Here is a 24,378-nt window from a genome sequence, read left to right as displayed (position 1 = left end):
GAACAGTGTGAATAACCATGGTCAAATGGCATATGATTTCGAAGGTGGTGCAGGATTATCTTGATGTCTGCATAACAGCGGAGTGCTGTTATTGCCAGTAAACTAAACTCAATTGTCACTAACAGCACATACATAGACGAGGGACAAAAAGGATGACAAAGACAAGCGCTGTCATCGTCCTTTTTGTCCCTCGTCTATGTATGCGCTGTAAGTGACGATTGATACCATGGAATACCAACTAGCCCGTACCCAAACTTTGCTTCAGTAAACTAAAGTTATTAATTTCATCATCCAAGGGTAACAAAAGAAAGCCCTAATATAGCCATATAGTGTTAGATATGGAGCTGTTTCCTGCGCCTACTTCGAGTTCCCCCGGACCACTTCGAATCGCGCCACTGCTACGTAAGGAATGCAGAAGCATGGATGACATATTCCTGAGGCAAGACACGTGCAAACAAGTTGGCGGCCCCCACTTCGTGTGCTCCGCGGTAGCTATTCTCTGTTTGACTCTTCCAGAAAACGAGGGGATAGCCCGGCACTGTTGAAAGTAAAGCGGGTGCCAAACCAAGACGGCGGTATTGTGCCGGGACGGCCTGACGGCGGTAATGCGCCGTGACAACCGGACGGCTGTGATGTACCGGGAAGGCCCAAGCGTCCCCCTTCTTCGCCTTTGAAGAGAGCATTGCACCACAGCAAGGCAAGACCGCGGGGAGCCGCCGGGTGTGACATCACCGCACGGGTGCCTACCATTGGCCGAAGGTGGCGTCATCGGAGCGGACTCTCCCATTGGCCGAACATGACGCGACTTCCAGTCCTCGAAGGGTTTAAAAGAAGCATTCCAGAGAGACCAGAGCATTCCCGGATTCACCTCTCTTGAACTTCTTGCCGCGGGCCGCAGCGTCCGAGTTGCTGCCGGCCCGTAATGACTGTACGACTGTTACTTGACTCTCACCTCTCTGTATATAATGTAAAATAAATCCTCCCAAGTTTGTTTTCATCCCGAAGTCCGTCCTCAACCCCTACATCTGGTTGGCAGCGGTGAGATCGCCTCCGAATGCATCAGCTGGTGGCAGCGCTACGGATCAACCTTCGTCGAGAGAGATCCTAAGGAACCGGGAAGAGCGAAGAAGAGAGAGCCTTCGTCGAAAGAGGTCCGAAGAAACTGGGAGTAGCGAAGAAGAGCGAGCCTTCGACCCAGGGAGTCCGGAGGAACCGGGAACAGCGGACAAATGAACCGGATGGCAGGGTGCTGCAACCGTAAGTGAGCGCGTGGTTTTTTTCCTTTTGATTCGCCAGACTCAAATGTTGTGTGTTCATTTTGATAGTTCTGGGAATCGGGAGTTTGTTGCATTGTGTGTTTGCACAAATTAAGGAAAACAGTTCTAACCACCTGTCGGGGCAGCTGCCATGGATCTTAGAAGGTTGACGAGGTTAGACTTGTTGTTGGTGTGCGACGATTTGGGAGTTGAGGCGGACGAACGGATGAAAACGCCAGCTATCATAAAGGCGATTAACGATAGTGGCAATGATGATAAAAGCCTTGAGCTTGCTTGGGAGGTGATACAGGAACCACGGGAGCGTGAGTGTCGTGAACGTGTGCGTGAGCGTCGTGAACGTGTGCGTGAGCGTCGTGAACGTAAGAGTGAGCGTAAGCGTGAAGAACGCGAGAATGAACGGAAGCGTGAGCTTCAAGAACTTACTCTTAGGTGTGAGCGTCACGAACGTGAGAAGGAACGTAAGCGTGAGCGTGAGCAAAAGTATGAGAGAGAGAAGGCAGCACTGATCAAAGAGATACAGTATTGTGATCAGTTAATGGCACAGAGACAACGGCTGTCTGAGAATTCTGTAGGTAGTACAGAGCGAAAGAATGAGGCAGCATCGAGCGGATTTTCACCAAAAGCCGACGAGAAGAGTAGTGCCTGTGAGATTGGCTGCAGATTCATAAGTGAAGGGAAAAGGCTAGCTGCTAACGATGCCTTAGTGGCAACAGAGGCCGTTAAAGGCCGCAAGGAGAGCGACGAGGTGCTGTGCCAACAGAGGACTGTAGAGACAGCTAGGCCAGCTGCGAACAAATTGGCACAGTTACCGCGCGTGTGCGTCGCTGGTTATGTTAGCGAGGTTGCTAGCGAAGAAAAGGGTACTGCTGACCCGACAGACGCGAGCACCCATGTAGAGCCAGATCTGCGTGCAGAAGTGAAGTGCGAACTGGACGATGCAGCTGAGAGTAGTTCTCGGGATGGCGAGCTCCGTAGTTCACGAGAGAACAACTGCATTGTTCAGGGATCGGTGCGGCTCTCCGCCAGTCTAGATAGCCTAGATAGGGATGGTTCAGTTATTAATCATTCAGACTGTGCGCGTGAGACAGCGATCGATACCGACGGACTGTGTGTCGATGCACAGCGTGAGCTGGGCAATGTAGTAGAGGGCAGTTCGCAAGAGTGCGAGTTGTCTAACTCGAGTAAAGCCTGCTGCATTGTTCCAGAGTCGGTTGGGCTGTCCGCCAGTCGAGGCAAAGTGAGAGTAGATTTAAATGTGAATCACTCAGACTGTGTGGGTAAGAGACCGATCCGGGCCGACGAAATGTGTACCGGCTAGCACGAGGCACGAGAAGGCGACATGAAAGTGAGTGCGAAGAGAAAGCGCCGTAAAAAGAAGCGCGGTAAAGACCGAAAGACGGTAACTAATGTAGCGTCGCCAAAGATGGCGAGAGACCCAAGAGGGCAGGGCGCGAGGAAAAAGGTGCGGTCGTCACTGACGATGTTGACGCATCGAAAACGTTCGAGCCACCGGTCAAAAAGGAGACCGAGAAGCATGTTCTGCACGGACGCGGACAAAGGGCACGGGGCTGTTAAACTCCTCGTCGTTCCGTAGTTCTTTTTATAGCTCAGCGTGCAGTATGAAGAAGCGCAAGGTGGCAGGACGAGACCAGGTGGGGAGTAGCGACGCGGTCAATCGAGTTTGTGAGGAAAGCGGGGCGCCAGGACGCAAATTGGCAGGAGACCGTAACGTCTTGGGGGAGCTGATAGTGAGTCAGCCCTTTTGTTGTTCCTCGGCAGCCAGAGTAGCTTTCAAACCGCGACCACCTCGAGTCCGACTCAAAGTATGAGTCAGACATAAGCGTTTGGAAAGGGAGGCCAAGAGCGCTTCCGTAGAAATGAAGTGTTTGTTTTTTATTTTGAGCATCGGAAGGTTTTCGCGATTTGAGACTAGGATTTCTTTCAATGTGTAAGGTTTGAGTTTTGTTTGTGTTTTCGTTTGAGAAGCTCCGAGATTTGAAAGATGCGTTTTATGTAAACCTGTAGTCTCGTGAGATGTTCATTAATAAGTACATAGGCTTTCTTTTGTGTGTGTGTGAGTAACCTGAGGGTCAAGGTTATTGTTGAAAGGCCTATCGTAACGCGCGTGTGTGTTATTTAACCTTCTTTCTTTTTGAGTGTTTTTGAATTTTCTAAGGTTAAGCGCGTAGGTTTTCAGTGAGTGCATGATTTGCACTGAGAAGCGTTCTTAGTTCCATTAGCGCGTGTCCTGTGTGGACGGAAGGAAGCAGCTTTATGACTGGGTTGCTGGGGTGTGTTGAGGGCAGCCGTATTCTGACTTCTTTAGTGAGCGTGCGTGGAAAGAGTTAGTAGAAGACGCATCATTTTAAGAGTTCTGCGGAGTGTGTAAGTCCCGCGAGTTTAATTGTTCGTTTAAGTCACGTGTCCTAGAGGGACTAAAGGAAGAAACGTGAGTCAGCGTAAATGAAAAGTTTGCCCACAACGCAAGTACGCGTTCTGTTTAGTGACCACAAGGCTAGTGCGCTTGTGATTACGTACTTGTGAGGTTGACCAGATTGTTCAGTGGCACCAATACGTGCGATAAGTACGCCACTGCGATAGATTGGAAACATGCTGTTCGTGTAGTTAGGCCACTTAAGATATGTTCGGCTGTTTTCATTTGTTGTTTACAACGTCAACGACCCTTTGTTTTGCAACAGCAATAGTACTCTGGTCTTGTCGGCATTCGGGGAGAAGTGGATAGCTGTTTGGAAGGGTGGTTGGAACTGTTTAGTCAAAATTGGGGAAATAAAAGATCAGGGTTCATTTTGACTCAGTAATAGCCTGGCGAGTCAGGGGTGAAGAGCCTGCGCTTACACGTGGTGCAGCGCTGTGTTGTTTTGTTTGTTTGACGTATGTTCTCCAGGGCCCAGGATACCGAAGTTCGTCAAACGAGGCTCGACACCAATACCCTGCAGGTTCTTTCGGCGTTCCTCATGGCCAGCGAATTGAGTTCACCGGCCATTCAGAACATCCGGGGCGAGAACGAGCTGTTAGATATAGAGCTGTTTCCTGCGCCTACTTCGAGTTCCCCCGGACCACTTCGAATCGCGCCACTGCTACGTAAGGAATGCAGAAGCATGGATGACACATTCCTGAGGCAAGACACGTGCAAACAAGTTGGCGGCCCCCACTTCGTGTGCTCCGCGGTAGCTATTCTCTGTTTGACTCTTCCAGAAAACGAGGGGATAGCCCGGCACTGTTGAAAGTAAAGTGGGTGCCAAACCAAGACGGCGGTATTGTGCCGGGACGGCCTGACGGCGGTAATGCGCCGTGACAACCGGACGGCTGTGATGTACCGGGAAGGCCCAAGCGTCCCCCTTCTTCGCCTTTGAAGAGAGCATTGCACCACAGCAAGGCAAGACCGCGGGGAGCCGCCGGGTGTGACATCACCGCACGGGTGCCTATCATTGGCCGAAGGTGGCGTCATCGGAGCGGACTCTCCCATTGGCCGAACATGACGCGACTTCCAGTCCTCGAAGGGTTTAAAAGAAGCATTCCAGAGAGACCAGAGCATTCCCGGATTCACCTCTCTCGAACTTCTTGCTGCGGGCCGCAGCGTCCGAGTTGCTGCCGGCCCGTAATGACTGTACGACTGTTACTTGACTCTCACCTCTCTGTATATAATGTAAAATAAATCCTCCCAAGTTTGTTTTCATCCCGAAGTCCGTCCTCCAACCCCAACAATAGCCAGCTAAAACTTTTTGATGCTAAAGCACAAAGAAAGTAGCCCAATTTGGCTATTAATAGCCCAGGTAATAGCACCAACAGGCTACCCTGTTGGTGATCGTTTAGCTTGTTGGCATTTCATGAACATGCTGGTGAAGCACTACGAACATCTGATTTTATGCAATGGTTGTTGCTTAGAAGAATTCGTTTGCACACAGTGACCTGCGTTGTGCTAAATTAGTTGCTTGCAATACTTCATTGGCATGCTTACAAAACATTGTTAGAGCTGTTGTGATGCTACGTCTGCATACATGATGACAGTGAAAGTGGATTAGTGTTCACAGCTGCATTAAAGAAACCAGTGATCTCTCATTGACAAAGATGTGACAGAAGACAGTATTGCACAGTTGTTCAGTAGTGTGCTGCAGATTTATGCATCACCTATGGCTTATTGAGTGGTAACTCCCCCCACTCACCCATCCCGCTATTCCCCCCTGCTGCTTTGATGGACAGTGTTAGCCATGAGTGTGGGCATCTATTGTAATAAAGTAATGGATATATAATGAAGTAAGTTTGGCTTTTCCTTGAGCTTTGCTGTAACAAAACTTTACAATTAAATTTTAGTCTTTACTTTTTGAGGCATTGCAAAATGCCCCTGATGATCCAGCATACACATTTGCAAATGAGTACAGTATATGCAATCAATGGAGAACAAAAATGTTGCTGCAAAAATAAGCACACACTACTGAGTCACTGGGGTTGAAGCAAACAGCTGGGCTGGCTAGAAATTTATTTGGTGCTGAGCTAATTAACATATCACAGCAATAGAGAAGACATGAAGGATGCCTGTGGGAAGATTGGGGAAGTTGTCATTGGGTCTTTGTAGGATAATACTAGCTAAAGTGTCAAATTTTGCACTCATATGCAGTTATTTAAAGCAGAAAAGAGCGGCCTTACATGTTTTCTTTTTAAACATTGGATGTTTCACAAGTGATGAATTGTTGTAATGGTAATAAATTATGTTGATAAATTTATCAACTTCCATATCTTTCATCTTAGCTATCATCAATCTACTTATGGCAGTCTCTACCCTGCAAAAGAATTGATCATGGACTGACAGTCAAATGCTTTTGCAGGTTCCATCCAGCAGGGCTGGGGGTCAGGGTCCTGAAGATGGACAGGCTCGCAATGAGGTCCTCAAGGAGCTACTAACCAGTGCAGGCAACATGCAGGATCGCCAAGAGCGGATGGACCAACTGCTTGCCGACATGAAAAAAGAAAATGAGGCTCTCTGGCGGGAAGTTGCCCGGCTGCGCCAGAAGCACATGAAGCAGCAACAGATTGTCGAGAAGCTTATCCAATTTCTTGTCACCATGGTGCAGGCCAACCGCAACATTACTGTAAAGCGCAAGATGCCACTGATGCTACATGATAGTCCCAGCTCTACCTCCAAGGTGCCCAGACTGACCAAGGGTGCCCTTGTTACTGACTACCAGGTCACTTCAGTACGTTTTGTTGATCAATCACTTGAAGGAAGTAAGAGCTTTTGCCAGGAGCTAGATCTTAAGTTTTCTATCAGTCTTTTATTTTATATTTTATTTAAAGGGGCCCTGAAACATTTTGTGAAGCCTAAGCACGTCTTGTAAGAATATATTGCCATGGGGCAGAATTAGTGAACCATAGGTGTATTTACAGGGTATTTACAGACTGCGGCAACACAAGATGACTGCTTGAACAAGCCACACGTTTTTCCCACCAAATCATTTGTTGATAGTCAGCATGTCTTCAACATCATGCTCCACTGCTCCGTGAGAATATTCCCGAAGTAATTTATTTACCCTTTAAGGAGGTGACATAAAAGTACCCCCCAAAAAATGCTTATTTTAATGGACTAAATACACCGAGAATAAGGATATTCAACAAAAAGAAATATTTTGTGCAAACTTCTTTGAAATAGGTGGGCAATACCAGGTGGAACACTGCAAACCCGCCATGGTTGCTTAGTGGCTATGGTGTTGAGCTGCTAAGCACGAGGACATTGGATCGAATCCCGGCCACGGCGGCTACATTTCGATGGGGGCTAAATGTGAAAACACCGGTGTACTTAGATTTAGGTACACATCAAAGAACCCCAGGTGGTCCAAATTTCCAGAGTCCTCCACTACGGAGTGCCTCATAACCAGATCGTGGATTTGGCACGTAAAACCCCATAACTTAGAAAACTGAAAATGAGTTTCCCCCCATGGCACCTATGGCTTCCTGTGGAACCTGTAGAAATAGTTCTCATGGAATGTGAAGCCAAGATGATTGCATTTGCTCTATGTTACCTGTGTTGTACCATTACAGCAGGGGAATTGCAATGATATTTCTCTTCTGACTGCTTTGAAAAGAAAGCGAGTGGCATGCTAAACTTCTTCTTCATCTGCTGTTGCTGCTCTAATTCAACAAATTGCATTTCCTGCTTGTCATTCAGTGTTTGCCAAAGACATTTTGTCAGAACCTCCATACTCAAAACCAACACTCGGCAAGAAAACAATTTTTCTCTGTTGTCTTGCCTGTAAGCAACACTCATCCATAAGGGGCTAAAATTACCTGATATGAATGGAGATATATTAAGAGTTTAATGTCTACATCCTCAATTCCTTTTCAACTTTTCTGTTTCCCTTCGGTAGGGACAGTGCCGAGAGAAATGCCCTGCCCATTATGCCTACACAGGCCTACATTACCTGGTTGTAGTGTTTTTTTCTTTCTGACTTGTGGTGACGAAACCCTCAATTTCCATTAATTCTGTTTAAGCAGCCATTCTCTTCTTTTTTATGACATAGTAGGATGTAACTTTGATCTGGTCTTCTGCAGGTTGTGGCGATCAGTGCGTTAAAAACTTGAAATGAAGAACATGAGAGGACAAAGAAAACAGCATGCCCTTACATCCTTCGTTTTAACTTGCTATACTGTGACCGCAACACTGAAGTTTTTCAGCGCAAAAGATTGTGTTGTGTGTGCAGCTGGTTCCTGTTCATGTATGTAAATGTACAAGCCCTACCATTCCATAGACTGTCCCTTCCCAATGTGTATTGTTTCTTATACCATTGATAACAATTTATATATTGTCAAGTGTTCTATGAAAACTCGTCTGGCGAGGAAACATACTGCTGCCAAAAAAACATGCACTCGCCAAGAATAAAAGAAAAATAAAGAACATGACGTTTCAGGCCCTGTATGGGTACCTTGATCACAATGAAGATATAAGCATGGGTGCACAACTATTTATGGGTGAGGTGGTGCAGCGTGTGGGTATATCTTGGGAAGATTACCCCGCTGATTTGCACTCTTGTGTTCTGAGCAGTTGTAGAGGGTAACCATTCTTTAACAGTTCCCTTTTCACAACCTGCAGCTCTTGCCTATGTTTTGTGGGGCTGGAGGAGGCGTGGAATGCCCGGGAAAAGAGTGCTGCTGCGACGGATCACTTTTGCCCCATAGGGTGCGTCGAGTTGAAGCTCAGGTACTTTCTTGTGTGTGTTTTCTTTCTGTACTCACTAGTCTTAAAGCCGCTTGAAGTCCTCTTTACGAGGACATCCAGGGAGGGAATTCACCCATTGGTTTCCTTTTCAGCCATGAACTGTATACTTGGCTTGAAGGAATTTAGGTGCTCGAGGAAACGTGTTGCATGCCAGTGACAGATAATACAGAAGCAGTTGTCTGTGTATCTTAGAATGAGCTTTGGTCGTGTCCCGAATGAAGACAAGGTGGCACTTTCCAGATCCTCCAGAGCAATGCTGCCGCAAACGACGAACACAGAAGCTCCCATCGCTGTGCTGAATACCTGCTTGTAATACTCCTTGTTAAAGATGAAGTATGTATTCTCAAGGCAAAATTGAGAATGGAGAGTACAGTGCTCACGGAATGAAATAGGACACGGAGCATTTAGTAGAACCCTACATATGTGCAAAGTACGCGAGAGCACCATGTCATGTCGCTAGGAATTTGGTCACCAAAGGTGAAGAGGACTCCGATGTAAGTGTACGCGCCACAATTACGTCGATGTGACACGAACTGCAGCCGGTTGAAACGAAAGTATGCGCATTACTTAGCCCTAAATTGACGCGTTTATTTCCGTGAGCACTGTACATATTTCGTCTTTAACAAGGAGTATTACAAGCAGGTATTCAGCACAGCAATAGGACCTTCTGTGTCCGTCGTTTGCGCCAACATTGCTCTGGACGATCTGGAAAGTGCCACCTTGTCTTCATTCGGGACACGACCAAACTCATTCTAAGATACAGGGACGACTGCTTCTGTATTATCCGTCACCGGCACGCAACACATTTCCTCGAGCACCTAAATTCCTTCAAGCCAATTATACAGTTCACAGCTGAAGAGGGAACCAATGGGCGCATTTCCTTCCTGGATGTCCTCGTAGAGAGGACTTAAGCGGCTTTAGGACTAGTGTGCACAGAAAGCCAACGCACACAGGAAAGTACCTGAGCTTCGACTCGACGCACCCAATGGGGCGAAAGCGATCTGTCGCAGCAGCACTCTTTTCCTGGGCATTCTGTGTCTGCTCCAGCCCCACGAAACATAGGCAAGAGCTGCAGGTTGTGAAACGGGACCTGGTAAACAATGGTTACCCTTTACAACTGCTCAGAACGCAGGAGTGCAAATCAGCGAAGCTTCATCGTGAAACGGTGAAAGAAACAGTGAAGTGCGCAGCGGTACCTTACGCAGTGGGAACAAGCAAAGCCCTTGCAAAAATTTTTAAGAGCTACGGTGTGCAAATCGCCCACATGCCTACCCGAAAACTTGGCCAACAGCTGGTTTGCGCAAGAGAGCCTTTGAAGCACACTGACTACCCGGGAGTGATCCACAAGATACCATGCAAAGAGTGTGACATCTTGTACGTCGGCGAGAGGGCAGAAATTTTAAATGGCGCTTGAAACAACACATGAATGACGTCAAGGGCCACACAGCTGCGAACGCCCTGGCGGAACATCGCGAACTAACTGGACACGACGTTGACTGGGACTCGGCAGCCATCATAACAACCAAGAAACACTTATCTGTCCATTTGCGTTTAGAATCTTAGTACATTCAATCAACTAAACGCACAATAAACAGGATGCAGGTAATCTTCCTGAGATATACACCCGCACGCTGCACCACCTCACCCATGAATAGTCGCGCGTCCATGCTTATATCTTCATTGTGATCAAGGGACCCATACGGGGCCTGAAACATCATGTTCTTTATTTTTCTTTTATTCTTGACGAGTGCATGTTTTTCAGCACCAATTTATATATTCAGTGAATGCTTTTGAGATAGCTGAAGAGATGTCAAATCATAGAAGATGTGTAATGCTTGTGAAAGAGAACGAAAAAGCACACAGGAGAGACCAAGAGAAGAGAAGAGGAAGAAGAAAGGGTTAGATTAATGATGTCTGATTAAACGGACTGTTACATGTTGCTGCAGTCACAGTTTTGTACCATGTGGGTGTCGTTCACGATCGCCCAATATGAAGATAGTCATCTACTGGTGAGGAACTACCAGGAAGATGGAGACAATGCCATCGAGCTACCTGAAAAGGTCAGCACACTGAACCTCTTGTCCTACTTAGCCAATTGAGCCAATTCAGCACTTGAAAATCTCGAATTTGTTGGCTCAGTCAGAGTGAATATGCGTGTGACTGACTTCCAACACTGGATTTACAGTTCAAGTAGCCAAACTGTAGTTAAAAGTGAAACTCAAGCTGCTGGACATCTCATACAACACCTATTGAAAGATCAGCAACAGCAAGTGCAGTGGCAGCTTCTGACTATATTGTCGTCAACACTCCGATCAACAAACCAGGGGGTGCAAGAACTTATCAACCATATCCTTTTAGGAAATGCAAAGAAATGTTTCGAGTTCTGCATACCGATCAATACAGATGCAACATGGGTTGAATGGCAAGCTAGCTTTCCGCAAGCCTTCGCTTTGAATCCCATAGAATGCGGGGGAAGGCTATTACACTCAAGCATTGAGAAGGATCTGTCAACTAGTACTTCTACGAAAAATGTTGGCTTTTGCAACGAATCGACCCCAACCTGCGGGAATCATCAATTGTGCCACTGGTTATTCTTGGAATGACAAAGAGTTATCAACGTCTAATCACGATGAGACAACCTGTGACATTGGATGAACTCCAACAGTCACTGAAAGACATTCCCGATGACCTTTTACTAGCCAATGACTAAGAAAGCAACATCATTAGCCGAAGCTGTACCATTGGATCCCCAAAAACCAGGTGCCCTATGGCCGCAGTACTACAGTGAATTATGCTGAAATTCACTCAGCCAATGAAATGACTCGACAGCCGGGACAAGTAAACGAGCTGGTATGCCCAAACTTTTCGTTCTCCTTGGAGACGCCAAAAGAAAGCATTTACTTGGCGAAGTCTGCGGCAGGCCTACTGTACGCACAGATGAGAATTAATGGAAATGCCATTGAAGTATCAGTTGACACTGGAGCATCAGTCTTCATAGTTAATTCTCTACTGATTTTGCAAGATCAAATACTCAGTGGCAAAGTTGTCAAACTGCACAGTTACAATGGATGTTCTCGAGTACTAGACAAGCGGACACGCGTGTGCGTGGAATTTCAAACAATCAATATAACTGTAGAAGCACTATCATGACGCCACATTTAATTTTATACTAGTATGCCCTGACATGAAGAAATTAAAGATAACTATCACATGGCACGATGAAGTCATCATTGACATCCCGGTCGAGAAATTCCAGTTGAAGGCATGTACAAACTCTCAAATGCATGTCAAGTTGGTCAGAGAGAGTTAAAATGTACTGACACAGTTCCCGGAGCTGATATGCATTGGACTTTACCCTCCTCCAGTGAACGTTAGTGAGGTTCCATTCAAGCTCAGTGACATGACACCTGTTAAAAGAAAAGCCCTATGGGATGTCCTATGAAAAGAAGAAATGGCTAAAAGAATAGTTACAAGGCTTGCTAAATGCTGAAATTATTCGACCATCAACCTTTGCATCTCTGATTGCAATTGTGCCCAAAGATGATGGAACTTTCAGGATGCGCACTGATTGGAGACTTGTAAACTGTCAGGCTGATTTATTCCCATAGCCTATGCCAAGAATCGATGATATTGCTACGGAACAGCCGCCACAGTGTGGCTGCACTGAGGAGGACGAAGATGACGTGTGTGCCGGCTTGATATAGCGTCGCCATTTTGGCCTCCGTGAGCTTCCCTGTAAATAAATTGTAAATAGTATTCGGCTTCAGCTTCACGTAACATTAATTTGGTGGAGGTGGACGTTCCCCGTACCCATCATGGAGCTTCGCAGCGGTCGCAACGGCGACAATGCAACTTCGGCTCCTGCTGGCGGCACTTCACCTACACAAGCGTCTCCACCTGCAGCCCCGACCTACGTCGCTGTTTCCCCACCTTGGGATCCTGGTGTTTTCAACGGAGTTGGCAGTCCTGATGTTGACGACTGGCTCCGCTTATACGAACATGTCAGCACCAGTCACAGGTGGGATCCGACTATTATGCTTGCCAACATACTTTTCTACCTCGACGGAGCTCCATTGGCGTGGTTCCAGACTCACGAAGAGGAGATCTCAAGCTGGGATCTCTTCAAAGACAAGCTACGCGACCTTTTTGGCAATCCATTATGTCGACAAGTCAATGCCAAGAAAGCCCTTGCCACACGTGTACAGACGTCGACCGAGTCCTACGTGTCGTACATTCTCGACGTCTTGGCCCTTTGTGCCAAGGCTGACCCGAACATGACTGAGGACGATAAGGTTAATCACGTCCTCAAAGGCATTGCTGACGACGCCTTCAATTTACTGGTGTTTACGAACGTCACCAGCATCGATACCATCCTCAAGGAGTGCCACCGTCTCGAGCATGCTAAAAGCCGCCGGGTATCCCAGCACATCACGCGACTTCCCAACACAGCTGCTACGTCATCCTGTGACGACCTCTTCCACCAGCCGTTGCGATGTGACAACTTGACCCGCATCATTCGTCGTTAGGTCGAAGCGGCACAACCGGCGGCCCCTTCATTCCCGTTATCTGATCATTCTCCGGTGACAATCTCCTTGATCCAGGCCGTTGTCCGTCAGGAGTTGTCCAACGTTGGCCTGCAATCCATTCGCTCCGTAGGCTCGGAACCTTTGTCTCCACGCACGTCCCCACCGTGCTCTTCTTACTCCTCTTATGGACAGCGCAACCCCTCCGAATGGTGAACCGTGGACGACAAGCCGATCTGCTTTAACTGCCGACGCATTGGACATGTCGCTCGCCACTGCCGCAGCCGCTGGACTACACTGACGCGCTATTATCTTGATTACCCCCCTCGCCCCTCTAGCGCATCCTTTTCCTTCGCCCCTTCTATGCCCGCTCCATCATCTGAGCCTGCGACACCTTTGACACGACCCCGCTACTCCCGCTCGCCTTCTCCCTCCCGCCGGCAATCTCGCTCGCCCCCGTCACGCCGTGCTCCTTCTCCGCCCTACTCGCCGCACCCCCGACCGGAAAACTAGACAATGCAGCTTCTGGAGGTGAAGCTGCATTGACGACATTGGCACGAAATCCTCGCTTCACCTTACCCACGAACAAGAATCTTTTGGACGTTCTCGTCGACAATGTTCCTGTGTGCGCGTTGATTGACACCGGGGCGCATGTGTCCATTATGTGTGCTGCTCTTCGCCGTTGGCTCAAGAAAGTTCTGATGCCTGCCCCGAACCAAGTTGTACAAGTCGCCGACGGAGGGACTGTCGCTATTGTTGGCATGTGTTCTGCCCAACTCACCATTGCTGAGAGACACACCGTCGTTCTCTTCACCGTCATCGAGCATTGCCCTCACGAACTCATTCTCGGTCTGGATTTTCTTGCCAATCATTCTGCCCTCATTGACTGTTCGGCCGGCTCACTTCGCCTTGACTTGCCTTTTCTTGCCGACCCTGTGGACCCGCCTCCAAGCCATCTGAGCTGCATGGATTTTATTCGCCTACCGCCTCACTCTGTGACACACGTCGACTTGTCATCACCAGCTGTACCTGACGGCAATTACGTGGCCGCACCAATTCCGGCCGTTATACTTACACATGGTGTTACCGTGCCGCACACTGTGCTGAAAATTACTGGCAACCGCACCTGCCTTCCACTTGTCAATTTCGCTCTAACCGCACAAGTTCTGCCTCGGGGGATCTTCTTGGCTATAATTAGCGCTTTGCAGGATGATGAGGTCGAGCCATTCACAGTGGAAGATGGTTACAGCTCAGCCCATACCGTGACGTCATCGCACGGTACTGACGTCGACATTAAGAAGATGGTCTCCTCTGACCTTAGACCTGCCCAAGCTGAAGCTCTTTGCCGCGTTCTTGAAGGCTATCGTGACGTTTTTGACTTTGACAACAGACCCTTAGGCCAAACGTCCGTCGTGACCCATCGCATAAATACTGGCAATGCGAACCCTATTCACCGACGTCCATATCGTGTTTCTGCGTCGAAACAAGCTGTTATCCGACAGGAAGTCAAAAAGATGCTTGCAAAGGACATTATCGAGCCTTCCTGTAGTCCCTGGGCATCTCCTGTCGTACTTGGCAAAAAGAAGGATGGAACGTGGCGCTTTTGTGTAGATTATCGCCACCTGAACAATATCACAAAAAAGGACGTGTACCCTTTGCCACGTATTGATGACGCTCTAGACTGCCTGTACGGTGCCACCTATTTTTCTTCTATCGACTTACGGTCCGGCTACTGGCAGATATCCGTCGATGACAGACCGAGAGAAGACTGCATTTGTTACCCCTGACGGCCTTTATCAGTTCAAGGTGATGCCTTTCAGTCTCTGTAACGCACCCGCCACTTTCGAACGAATGATGGACTCTTTGCTACAGGGGTTCAAGTGGTCCACCTGTTTGTGCTATCTGGACGATGTCATCGTTTATTCGCCCACATTCGACACGCATCTAGACCGTCTTTCAGCGATTCTTGACGTGTTCCGCCGCGCCGGTCTCCAGTTGAACTCGTCAAAATGTCATTTCGCTCGCCGCCAAATCGCCGTCCTTAGACACCTCGTAGACGCCAGAGGCGTGCGACCCGATCCGGACAAAATTCGCGCCGTTACAAATTTTCCTGTTCCGAAGTCTACCAAGGATGTTCGTAGTTTTGTAGGGCTGTGCTCTTATTTCCGACGGTTTGTGAAGGATTTTGCGACCATCGCACGTCCCCTTACCGACCTCTTGAAGAAAGACGCCCCTTTTTCTTGGGGTCCTGACCATGCCGCATCGTTTTCGCGGCTGACTACTCTCCTTACTACGCCTCCAATTTCGGCCCACTTTGACCCGTCTGCCTCAACGGAAGTTCGAACTGATGCCAGTGGTCACGGCATAGGAGCAGTGTTAGCACAGCGCCAGCGTGGACATGATCGCGTTATAGCCTATGCCAGCCAACTTCTATCACTCGTCGAGAGCAATTATTCAATCACAGAGCGCGAGTGCCTCGCTCTTGTGTGGGCTGTTGCGAAATTTCGTCCATACTTGTACGGACGCCCCTTCTGTGTCATCATTGATCACCACGCTCTCTGCTGGCTATCCTCGCTCAAGGACTCCACGGGACGACTCGCTCGCTGGGCGTTACGCCTGCAAGAATATACCTTCTCCGTGGTATATAAGATGGGACGCTTGCACCGGGATGCCGATTGTTTGTCCCGCTACCCCGTCGACGAACCGGCTGATGCGGACGCCATCGCTTGCGTTTTCTCTGTGTCCCAGTTGCTTCAACTCTGCAACAAGCAACGGCGCGATCCTTCATTACGAGCCCTCATCGACCGTTTGGAGTCAACTCCTGGCGCCGCCTCTCTCCGGATGTTTCTCCTTAAGGAGGGGGCATTATACCGCCGCAGTTTTGATCCACACGGCCTTGACCTTCTGCTCGTCATTCCATCGCACCTATGTTCGACTGTCCTCCAGCAACTTCACGATGCTCCCTTGGCTGGACACTTGGGCGTCTCACGCACATACGACCGTGTACGCCGTCGATTCTTTTGGCCGGGTCTCACCTGCTCCGTGCGGCGCTACGTTGCCACTTGTGAGCCCTGTCAGCGCCGGAAGAAGCCCTCTACACCTCCAGCTGAATGTCTCCAGCCAATCGACATCCCACCCGAACCCTTTTTCCGTGTTGGTCTAGACCTTCTTGGACCATTTCCTCTCTTGGGCTCCGGAAATAAATGGGACGCTGTCGCTACCGATTATGCTACGCGGTACGCAATCACCAGAGCCCTCCCGACAAGTTGCGCTACTGACATTGCTGACTTTCTGCTCTATGACATCATTTTAGTGCACGGTGCTCAGCGCCAATTACTCACTGACCGTGGCCGCAGCTTTCTGTCGGCAGTCGTCGAGGACATCCTCCGCTCCTGCTCGACAAAGCACAAGTTCAGCACGTCCTACCACCCACAGACCAACGGCCTCACGGAGCGCCTCAACCGGACCATCACCAACATGCTTTCGAAGTACGTTGCGACCGACCACCACGACTGGGATCTTCACTTACCATATGTGACGTTCACATATAATTCATCACGTCACGACACCGCTGGCTATTCACCATTCTATCTCCTATATGGCTGAGAACCCGTGTTGCCCTTGGACACTTTGCTGCCCTCGGCCACACGTTCCGGCACTGAATACGCCCGCGACGCGATCGCACACGCCGACCACGTGCACCAGCTCGCCCGCACCCGTCTCGAGGACTCACAGGAGCATCAGAGATGCCTGTATGATTGCCACCATCGTGACGTGCACTTTTCTCCGGGTTCTCTGGTGCTTCTCTGGTCACCCGTTCGACGTGTGGGCCTTTCCGAAAAGCTGCTGTCGCGCTACACTGGCCCTTACCGTGTGGTACGACAAGTGACCGATGTCACGTATGAAATCATCCCCGCCGATCTCTCAGCGTCATCATCAGCTGCAAGTGACATCGTTCACGTGGCAAGACTAAAACCATGCCACACACCTTTCACCGCGGATGTGTAGATTAAGCACCGGGACGGTGCTTCTACAGCCGGGGGTGATGCTACGGAACAGCCTCCACAGTGTGGCTGCACTGAGGAGGACGAAGACGACGTGTGTGTTGGCTTGATATAGCGTCGCCATTTTGGCCTCCGTGAGCTTCCCTGTAAATAAATTGTAAATAGTATTCAGCTTCAGCTTCACGTAACAATATTATTGCCGAGACAGGCAGATGTACATGGTTTTCCCGCGTCAACCTTTGCAAAGTTTATTGGCAGATTCCGCTGCAAGAAGACTAAAGCAATTCATGGCGCTTGTTACTCCTTTCGACATCTTCAAATACATCCGACTCCCTTTTGGTTGGAAAAATTCTAGTGCATGGTTTCAGAAGATTATGACCAGCATGCTTAGCAAATTTATCAGAATTTTTCACAACATGTATGTGGATCACATCATCATTATTCAAAGGCTCGTGATGACCACTGCTCGCATCTGTCCCGGGTACTAGGGGCACTTAGCAAAGCTGGGCTAAAGATTAACTTGAAGAAGAGCGAATTGTTTAAAAATACCATTGTCTTCCTAGGGATAGTAGTTGAGGAATAAGCAAAAAGCATGAAAGAAGGGTCTGTCAAGCACACCTACCAGCTGACCATACCATATGATGTGCATTCTCTTTGAGTGTTCCTGGGGCTCGCTGGACATTTTAGGGCTTTTATAAAAGACTACGTCCTAAAGACCAAATGCAGAGAAAATGATGACACGAAAAGATGCTCCATTTCTATGGACTAGTGAATGCGAAGAGACGTATCAGCAGCTCATAAAAATTATGTCATCTGACCTGGTGCTGACAATACTGGACTTCTCGAAACCCTTCCAGTTAAACACCGACGCTTCCCATTGTACTAGTGGCGCTGCACTATACTGGTGAGATGAGAGTGAGTGTCCAAAGAGACAGCTCAGAGTGATTGAACATTACTCATACACATTTACACTACACTAGAATGTGCCTTAGTCGCTTTTACCCACAAGCCCATGACCTGGTACCCCATTTCCATTGACCACCAACCAATTTCCTACGCAAAAACTCGCCAATTCCTAGGCGTTATTATCAACAGAGACCTTTCATGGAGCCCCCACATCTCATCCTTGAAGAAGAGGCTTACTTCTATCTCCCATATACTAAGGTTTCTTGCCGGTAAAACGTGGGGCACATCCGTGGCATCTATGCTTCAACTATACAGGACGCTCTTCCTAGGATACTTGCAATATAGCACACCAGTGCTGTCCAATGCTAACAAAACTAACATCCATGTCTTACAGAGCATTCAAGGCCAAGCGCTTCGAACATGTCTGGGGCTACCTCGAAATGCTTCAACTGTGGCAACAATTGCCACCGCGAGAGACCACCCAATAAGGACCTATATAGCTATTGATGCACTCCGGGCGCATATTCGCCATATATCCAGAGTCCCTGACTATCATCTCGCTCGCTTGCCTGAGAAAAGACCCAAGGCAGCGTTCTCCAGATCAATTGCGGCTAACCGGCACTCTTTGTCTTTGAGGCACCCACCCGCAACAAGAACGCCATCCCCTATGTGGTGCATGAAAAAGCCTCCTGTGTACCGTGCTGTTCCAGGAATAGTGAAGAAAGCTAGCCTGACCACCGCGGCTCTCAAGCAGATCACATTGGAACTTTTGCATTGTTCATACGCTAAGCGAATCGATGTTTACACGGATGGTTCTGTCCCGGAAAATTCTACGGGCGCCGTTGTTCTCAATCGGTCGTCATTAAGTTTAAGACTTCACATAACTGGCCGCTCTTCGCGCTGCTGTCGAATACATTGAAAAAAAAAACCGCCCAACAAATGGGCAATATCTTGTGATTCGAAAGCAGTCCTCCAGAGCTTGCAAAATTTACGACGTGGCAATTGTGAACAGCTGGTGTCACAAATCAACGAAACCTGCCATTGCGCTTCTGGACGAGGACATGATATCATATTTCAGTGGCTGCCGGGACATTGTGGCGTCGTTGGTAATCACCTCGCTAATGACGCTGCCCGACATGCCCAGGCTGGCGCACCGACACTCCTTATACCTTTATCGAGAGTAGACGCTGCAAGAGAGCGCCGCAGTCTCGCTCGTACCATCACGTTAAGTTACTGGCATACACCACAGAACTCTTAAGTGTCGTTTATACAGCCTCGACCCATCACTGAAACTTAGATTACCAGCGAACCTTCCACGACGTGACGCAACACTGCTGTGTCGGCTGTGGGTAGGAGTAGCATTCACCAACTCCTACAGCTATCGTATTGGAATGGCGGATTCACCAATGTGCGCTAAGTGCAAGTGTGAAGAGACCATCAGTCATCTTCTGTGCCACTGTTCTCGCTTCGATAATCAGGCTGTAATGTAATTGGACTCTCCAGTGTGCCTTGAATAGACTGGATGACAGGCCATTTACGGAAGCGAAGATCTTGGGAGCCTGGCCTCACAGTTCATTAGCCCAGAAAGCAGTTCGAGCGCTTTTTCACTACCTGAAGGCAACAGACTTGAGTGCCCGACTATAGACATCCTACACCTAAGTTTTCTCTCTCTCTCTCTTTCACTCCCTATTCCCCTCCCCACGTGTAGGGTAGCAAACTGGACTCAGTCTGGTTAACCTCCCTGCCTTTCCTTCTTCCCTTCTCTCCTTCTCTCCCTCCCATACACATTTACCAAGGCAGAAGTTAACTACCCAACGGCGGAAAAAGAAGCATTGGCAGTTGTAATGGCCTTTCATTATTTCAGTACGTACCTGGAAAGCAAACTGGAAGGCAAACACTTCAGCCTATTCACCGACAACCTAGCACTGACATACATTCCTAATCTCACAACCTAAAGGAAGACTGGCCAGGTGGGTGAGTGAAATACAGCAGTTTGCTTACGAAGTCACTCACGAGCCAGGAGAAAAATTACCAGACGTAGACACCTTGTCAAGACTGCTAAATAGGAACCAAGATGTCAAGTATGCCACCCATGTGTTGTTGTATGGCATGGAAGAGATGATTCTCAAAAATGATAGGCTGCACATGCCTGAACAAGCGTGGAAAAAACTTTAAGACTGTATCATGATTCTCCGGAATCCGGTGGTCATGACGTTTTTTGGAGGATGTTATGGAATATTAAACAGAGATTTCACAGGGGTATGATGAAACAGGATATTTCAGGATATGTGAAGACGTGCCATCAATGCCAGCTCTGCAAAGTGAAGTTCATGTCCCGTGGAAGCGCAATGGCTATACCAAAACACTCAGAAAAGCCATTTGAGGCCACGCACCTTGACTTCGCTGAGCTCAGAAAAAAGGAGGAGGGAGTACGAACCACACAAGCTTTTCTACTGGCCATTGATGAGTGCACACACATGGTGGCATGCAAGTCCAGAAAAGAAGATTGCAGCAGCATTATCTCACTCCTTAATCAAGATATGTTCAAACACACGAAAGTAATCGTCGCTGACAGTGGTCCTTTTAGAAGTGATCGCTTGAAATGATGGGCTGACGAGAGGAACACAGAGCTTCGTTTTGCTGCGCCATACCATCCAGAAGTAAATGTACTCACTGACAGAGCGATACGAGACTTCAAACAGTTTATCGTGCTTTACCCAGGATTTCCAGGCAGTTGTAAATGAGCCCTTGAAGTGGCTGTGAACCACCACAATCAAGCATGGCTGGCTTGGGGTGAACTTACTGAGCATGTGCTGGTGGGCTAGTTGGTTAAGCATGATTACAAAGACGGCGCCGAATAAAACAACACACGAAGAAAGGAGACACGAGACAAGCACGTAGGCGCTAACACTGTAACACTGTACCCTGAACACTGAACACTGTACTTTGCGTACCATGGCAAATCCGAATGGCTTCCCGCAGACCACCTGTTGGGAATTATGAATCTGTTGGTGCTGCAAGAACAAAAGAAATCTGAAGACCAAAGTGCAAGATACAAGACTGCCATGCAAAGAAATTATGACCACCAACATTCAGTAAAATGACCGAACATACAAGTAGGAGATTGCGTGCTTGTTTGGAGGGGTCTGCAAGGATCAAAGGCTCCCTTTACAGGACCCTACAAGGTTGTGAAGACCGCCCACCAGCAAGGCATTTTAAAGACTCTGTGCTACAGTGGACTACAAGATGTTATTGAGACGACATCTGTGAACATCATAGTACTATGTCAACCCAGGAGGGTTGACAACAGAGGGGAGGCCCATGTAACACTCGTGAAAGAAGGAACAAGTACACAATATAGACCAAGAGAAGAGAAGAGGAAGAAGAGAGGGCCAGATTAATTATGCCTGATTAAATGGAACTGCATCCAATGCAGAAACAAATGTCATTGCAATCTATTCACAGTGTTAACAACAATAATGTTTTCTGCACTTACTGACATGCCCAGAAAAAAAGATTCCAGGTATTGCTCTTGCATGCAATCATGACCTACTGGGCCTCCTCCTTGAAGTGATAGAGGTCATGGTGAGCATTGCAAGCAAAATTCATCAATAATCAACTAACACCTGTGCTTTGACTTCTCTAAGTCAGGAGGCCAATGCGCTGCAGCCAAGCAAAGCCAAGAAAGTGTGATCTTGGGGCAGCTCCCCGTGTCTAGTCATACACCTTTTCTTTTGTTGGCTTTGCTCTGAACGACTTGGAAAGGAACCTATTGCTTTTTAGTTGTTCTGCCATGCTGTAAGTAAACTATAGTGCCTTCAAAATGAAGACTTGCACAGGTGGAATGTTGGATCTACATTAAGGTAATAAAAGCTGCAACAATACAACGGAAAGAAACATCATTGATAAAGTAACCAAGGCTCAACACAAATGTAAGCTGCAAATGAATAGGAATGTATGTACATGTCCAGATTACATGAAACTCATATAAGTTAAGTAGGGGGCTGTATTTTCTGTTGATCACATTTGTAGATGCTTTCATTTTTGCATATGGCATACAGTGATGCCTCACTGGAGTGACAGGCATTTTGCCCACTGGCTTATCCAATCAGCATCCATTGAAAGTGGTATCCCTAAAACTGATTGGCCGAAAATACTTATGAGCAAGTACACACTAAGTAGTTCAGCAAATACAGGGTTTGTCCAGAAAATAGTAGGACTGAATTTTTGTTTTAATTTATTCACAATTTTGACACATCGATTTAATAGTGTTCAAAATATGCCCCTTCTGCATCAACACAGCATTTGCAGCAACTCTGCCAATCATTGAAGGCTCCCTGGAACGCAAAAACTGGAATGCTCTTCAGCTCCCTCATTACGGCCTCTTGAATGCCCTGGACTGAGCCATCGTACAGTCCTTTCATGACCCTTTTCAGTTAGGGGAACAGGAAGAAGTCTGTAGGAGCAGCGTCTGGGCTGTAGGGTGGTTGGGGAGTTTGTGTGATGCCATGTTTGGTCAAGAAATCTATGACAGTTTTACCCAGTTTGACACAGAACTTCACCGCATAACGCAGCTCTGACAAACAGTTCATTGTGCAGATGACAAGGCATTTTGAAGGGGTTCACCTTAAACTCGATCTACACTCCGTGAAGGCTTGCAGATGACTGGCAACTGGTGCGCTCGTAGCTAAGACCCCCCACCACCCAATTAGTGCAGTAACATCCCGCTCCTTCTTCACGTTTTGGTGGGAAAAAATCAGTACTACTAATTTCCAGACAAATCCTGTACGTGTGGTGCTAGCTTGCATCTATACTTGCCATGTACAAGCAGTAGCAACAGTTTAGAAAAGAACTGTAGTCAAGGGGCAAGTCTGAGAAGCTTTTAAGGCAGTGCAGCAGCAGTGCTGCCGCATCCTGTTTAATTCAGGCAGGGTGTTTGCCAGGCACTGAGAAGTTGGAACAAAGGACAACCCCTTGAACATGGCCAACAAAAGCGAGACATAAATAGTCCATAGATAAATGTTGCCAAGTGAGCCACCAGCAAAATAGCTATAATGAAAACTATGCCGAGAAATTAATTATCATGAGTTCCATTTTAACAGTAATATAACCCATGAGTAAGTCTTGGTTTACAGTATGAGAAACTTTTTTTCCACTTTTCTGACCAGTTTTAAGACCGTTGAATTTTAATGGTGTCTTTCGTTTTTCCTTGTGCAGCCTGGAAGTTCCCAGTATTCTGAAGGCCCTGTAATTCACGATGTGACTGACCTGATGGAAGAGCTTGGTGACACAGGCAGCACCGTTACTGCAGAGCCTATGACTACTGCCCAGTCCCCGAGGCCAGTTGTGGTCTCTACACCTTTGACACCTGCGCAGTCATCGGCTTCACCAGCGTTCTCTAGTGATTTGGATGCTGTTCCTGTAGTGTCCAGTCCCCTTAGCACCGCAGATGCCATGGAGCCTCTGTGTTTGCTCGACCCTTTACAGGATGCAGAGAGGTGACCACATGCTTTCAGTACTAGTAGCAAGGTTGACCGTTTAGCAGCCCTCTATTGCAAAGTTTCGAAGTAATGAGGAAACCTACAACAAAATGACAGCATTAATTGTGTGTGCTCTCCGGTGGCATTTTTCAGCAGGCTGTGAGGGCAAATTTATTGCCTGGAAGAATAATGTAGCTGAATTAATATGATCCTAGATCATGACCCGCTGCAGTAGCCCAGTGGTTATGGTGTTGAGCTGCTGAGCTCAAGATTGTGGGTTCAATCCCGGTGGCACCGGCCATATTTCGATTGAGGTGAAATACAAAATGCCCGTGCACTTAGATTTAGGTGCACATTAAAGAACCCCAGGTGGTCAAAATTGATCCAGAGCCTACCACAATGGCGTGCCTCATGATTATAATGTGGTTTTGGCATGTAAATCCCAAAATTAGATCTTTCATTTTAAATCCAAGATCATGACAACTGTGCCATTTACACCATTTTGAGAGTTGTACTGATTTCTGTGCTAAATTGTGTCAAAAGCAGAAAATTGGCTGAAATTGTACTGCACTGCACTGACCTGACTAATTGCAGTGATATGACATTTAGCTGGGAGGGATGCTCATTCATGGTGTTTGAAGAAAGTGTGGTTCAGATTTATCCTAGCACCATATCACTTTAGTTCACCTCCATGCATAGCATGCCAGTGTGTGATGCAAGTCATGAGACACTGCAAATTCGCGTAAATGTTGCCAATGCCAACATTCTTTAACCCTTTCAGGGTCAGTGATGTAAATATACGGTGCCGCAAGCAAGTCCAAAATGTCAATGCCATATATTTACGGCGCCATCAGTACATTTAAAAAGCACGCCAATTTCCTAATTTTTTTTCTTTCCTGGCATGTGCTGCCACTATGTTGGAATACAGGGAATTTTTTTCTCACACCTCCCTCTCTCGGT

At 47.7% G+C, this 24,378-nt stretch overlaps 1 protein-coding gene across 15 annotated transcripts in view; it reads left to right on the top strand.

Moving 5' to 3' along the window:
- Window positions 1-24,378, top strand: part of LOC126547420 (heat shock factor protein-like) — a 168,746-nt gene that overhangs the window by 82,706 nt on the left and 61,662 nt on the right. For all 15 annotated transcript variants that reach the window (XM_055062640.2, XM_050195416.3, XM_050195417.3 and 12 more), the window contains 2 exons: window positions 6,122-6,490; window positions 23,156-23,436. In XM_055062640.2, the coding sequence (XP_054918615.2) occupies window positions 6,122-6,490; window positions 23,156-23,436 (650 nt within the window). The remainder of the gene's footprint in view (window positions 1-6,121; window positions 6,491-23,155; window positions 23,437-24,378) is intronic.

Source organism: Dermacentor andersoni, chromosome 1 (genome assembly GCF_023375885.2).
Source record: "Dermacentor andersoni chromosome 1, qqDerAnde1_hic_scaffold, whole genome shotgun sequence".
Classification (NCBI taxonomy): domain Eukaryota; kingdom Metazoa; phylum Arthropoda; class Arachnida; order Ixodida; family Ixodidae; genus Dermacentor; species Dermacentor andersoni.
Note: the sequence above shows the minus strand (reverse complement) of the source record. Positions and strands in the feature narration are given on the sequence as shown.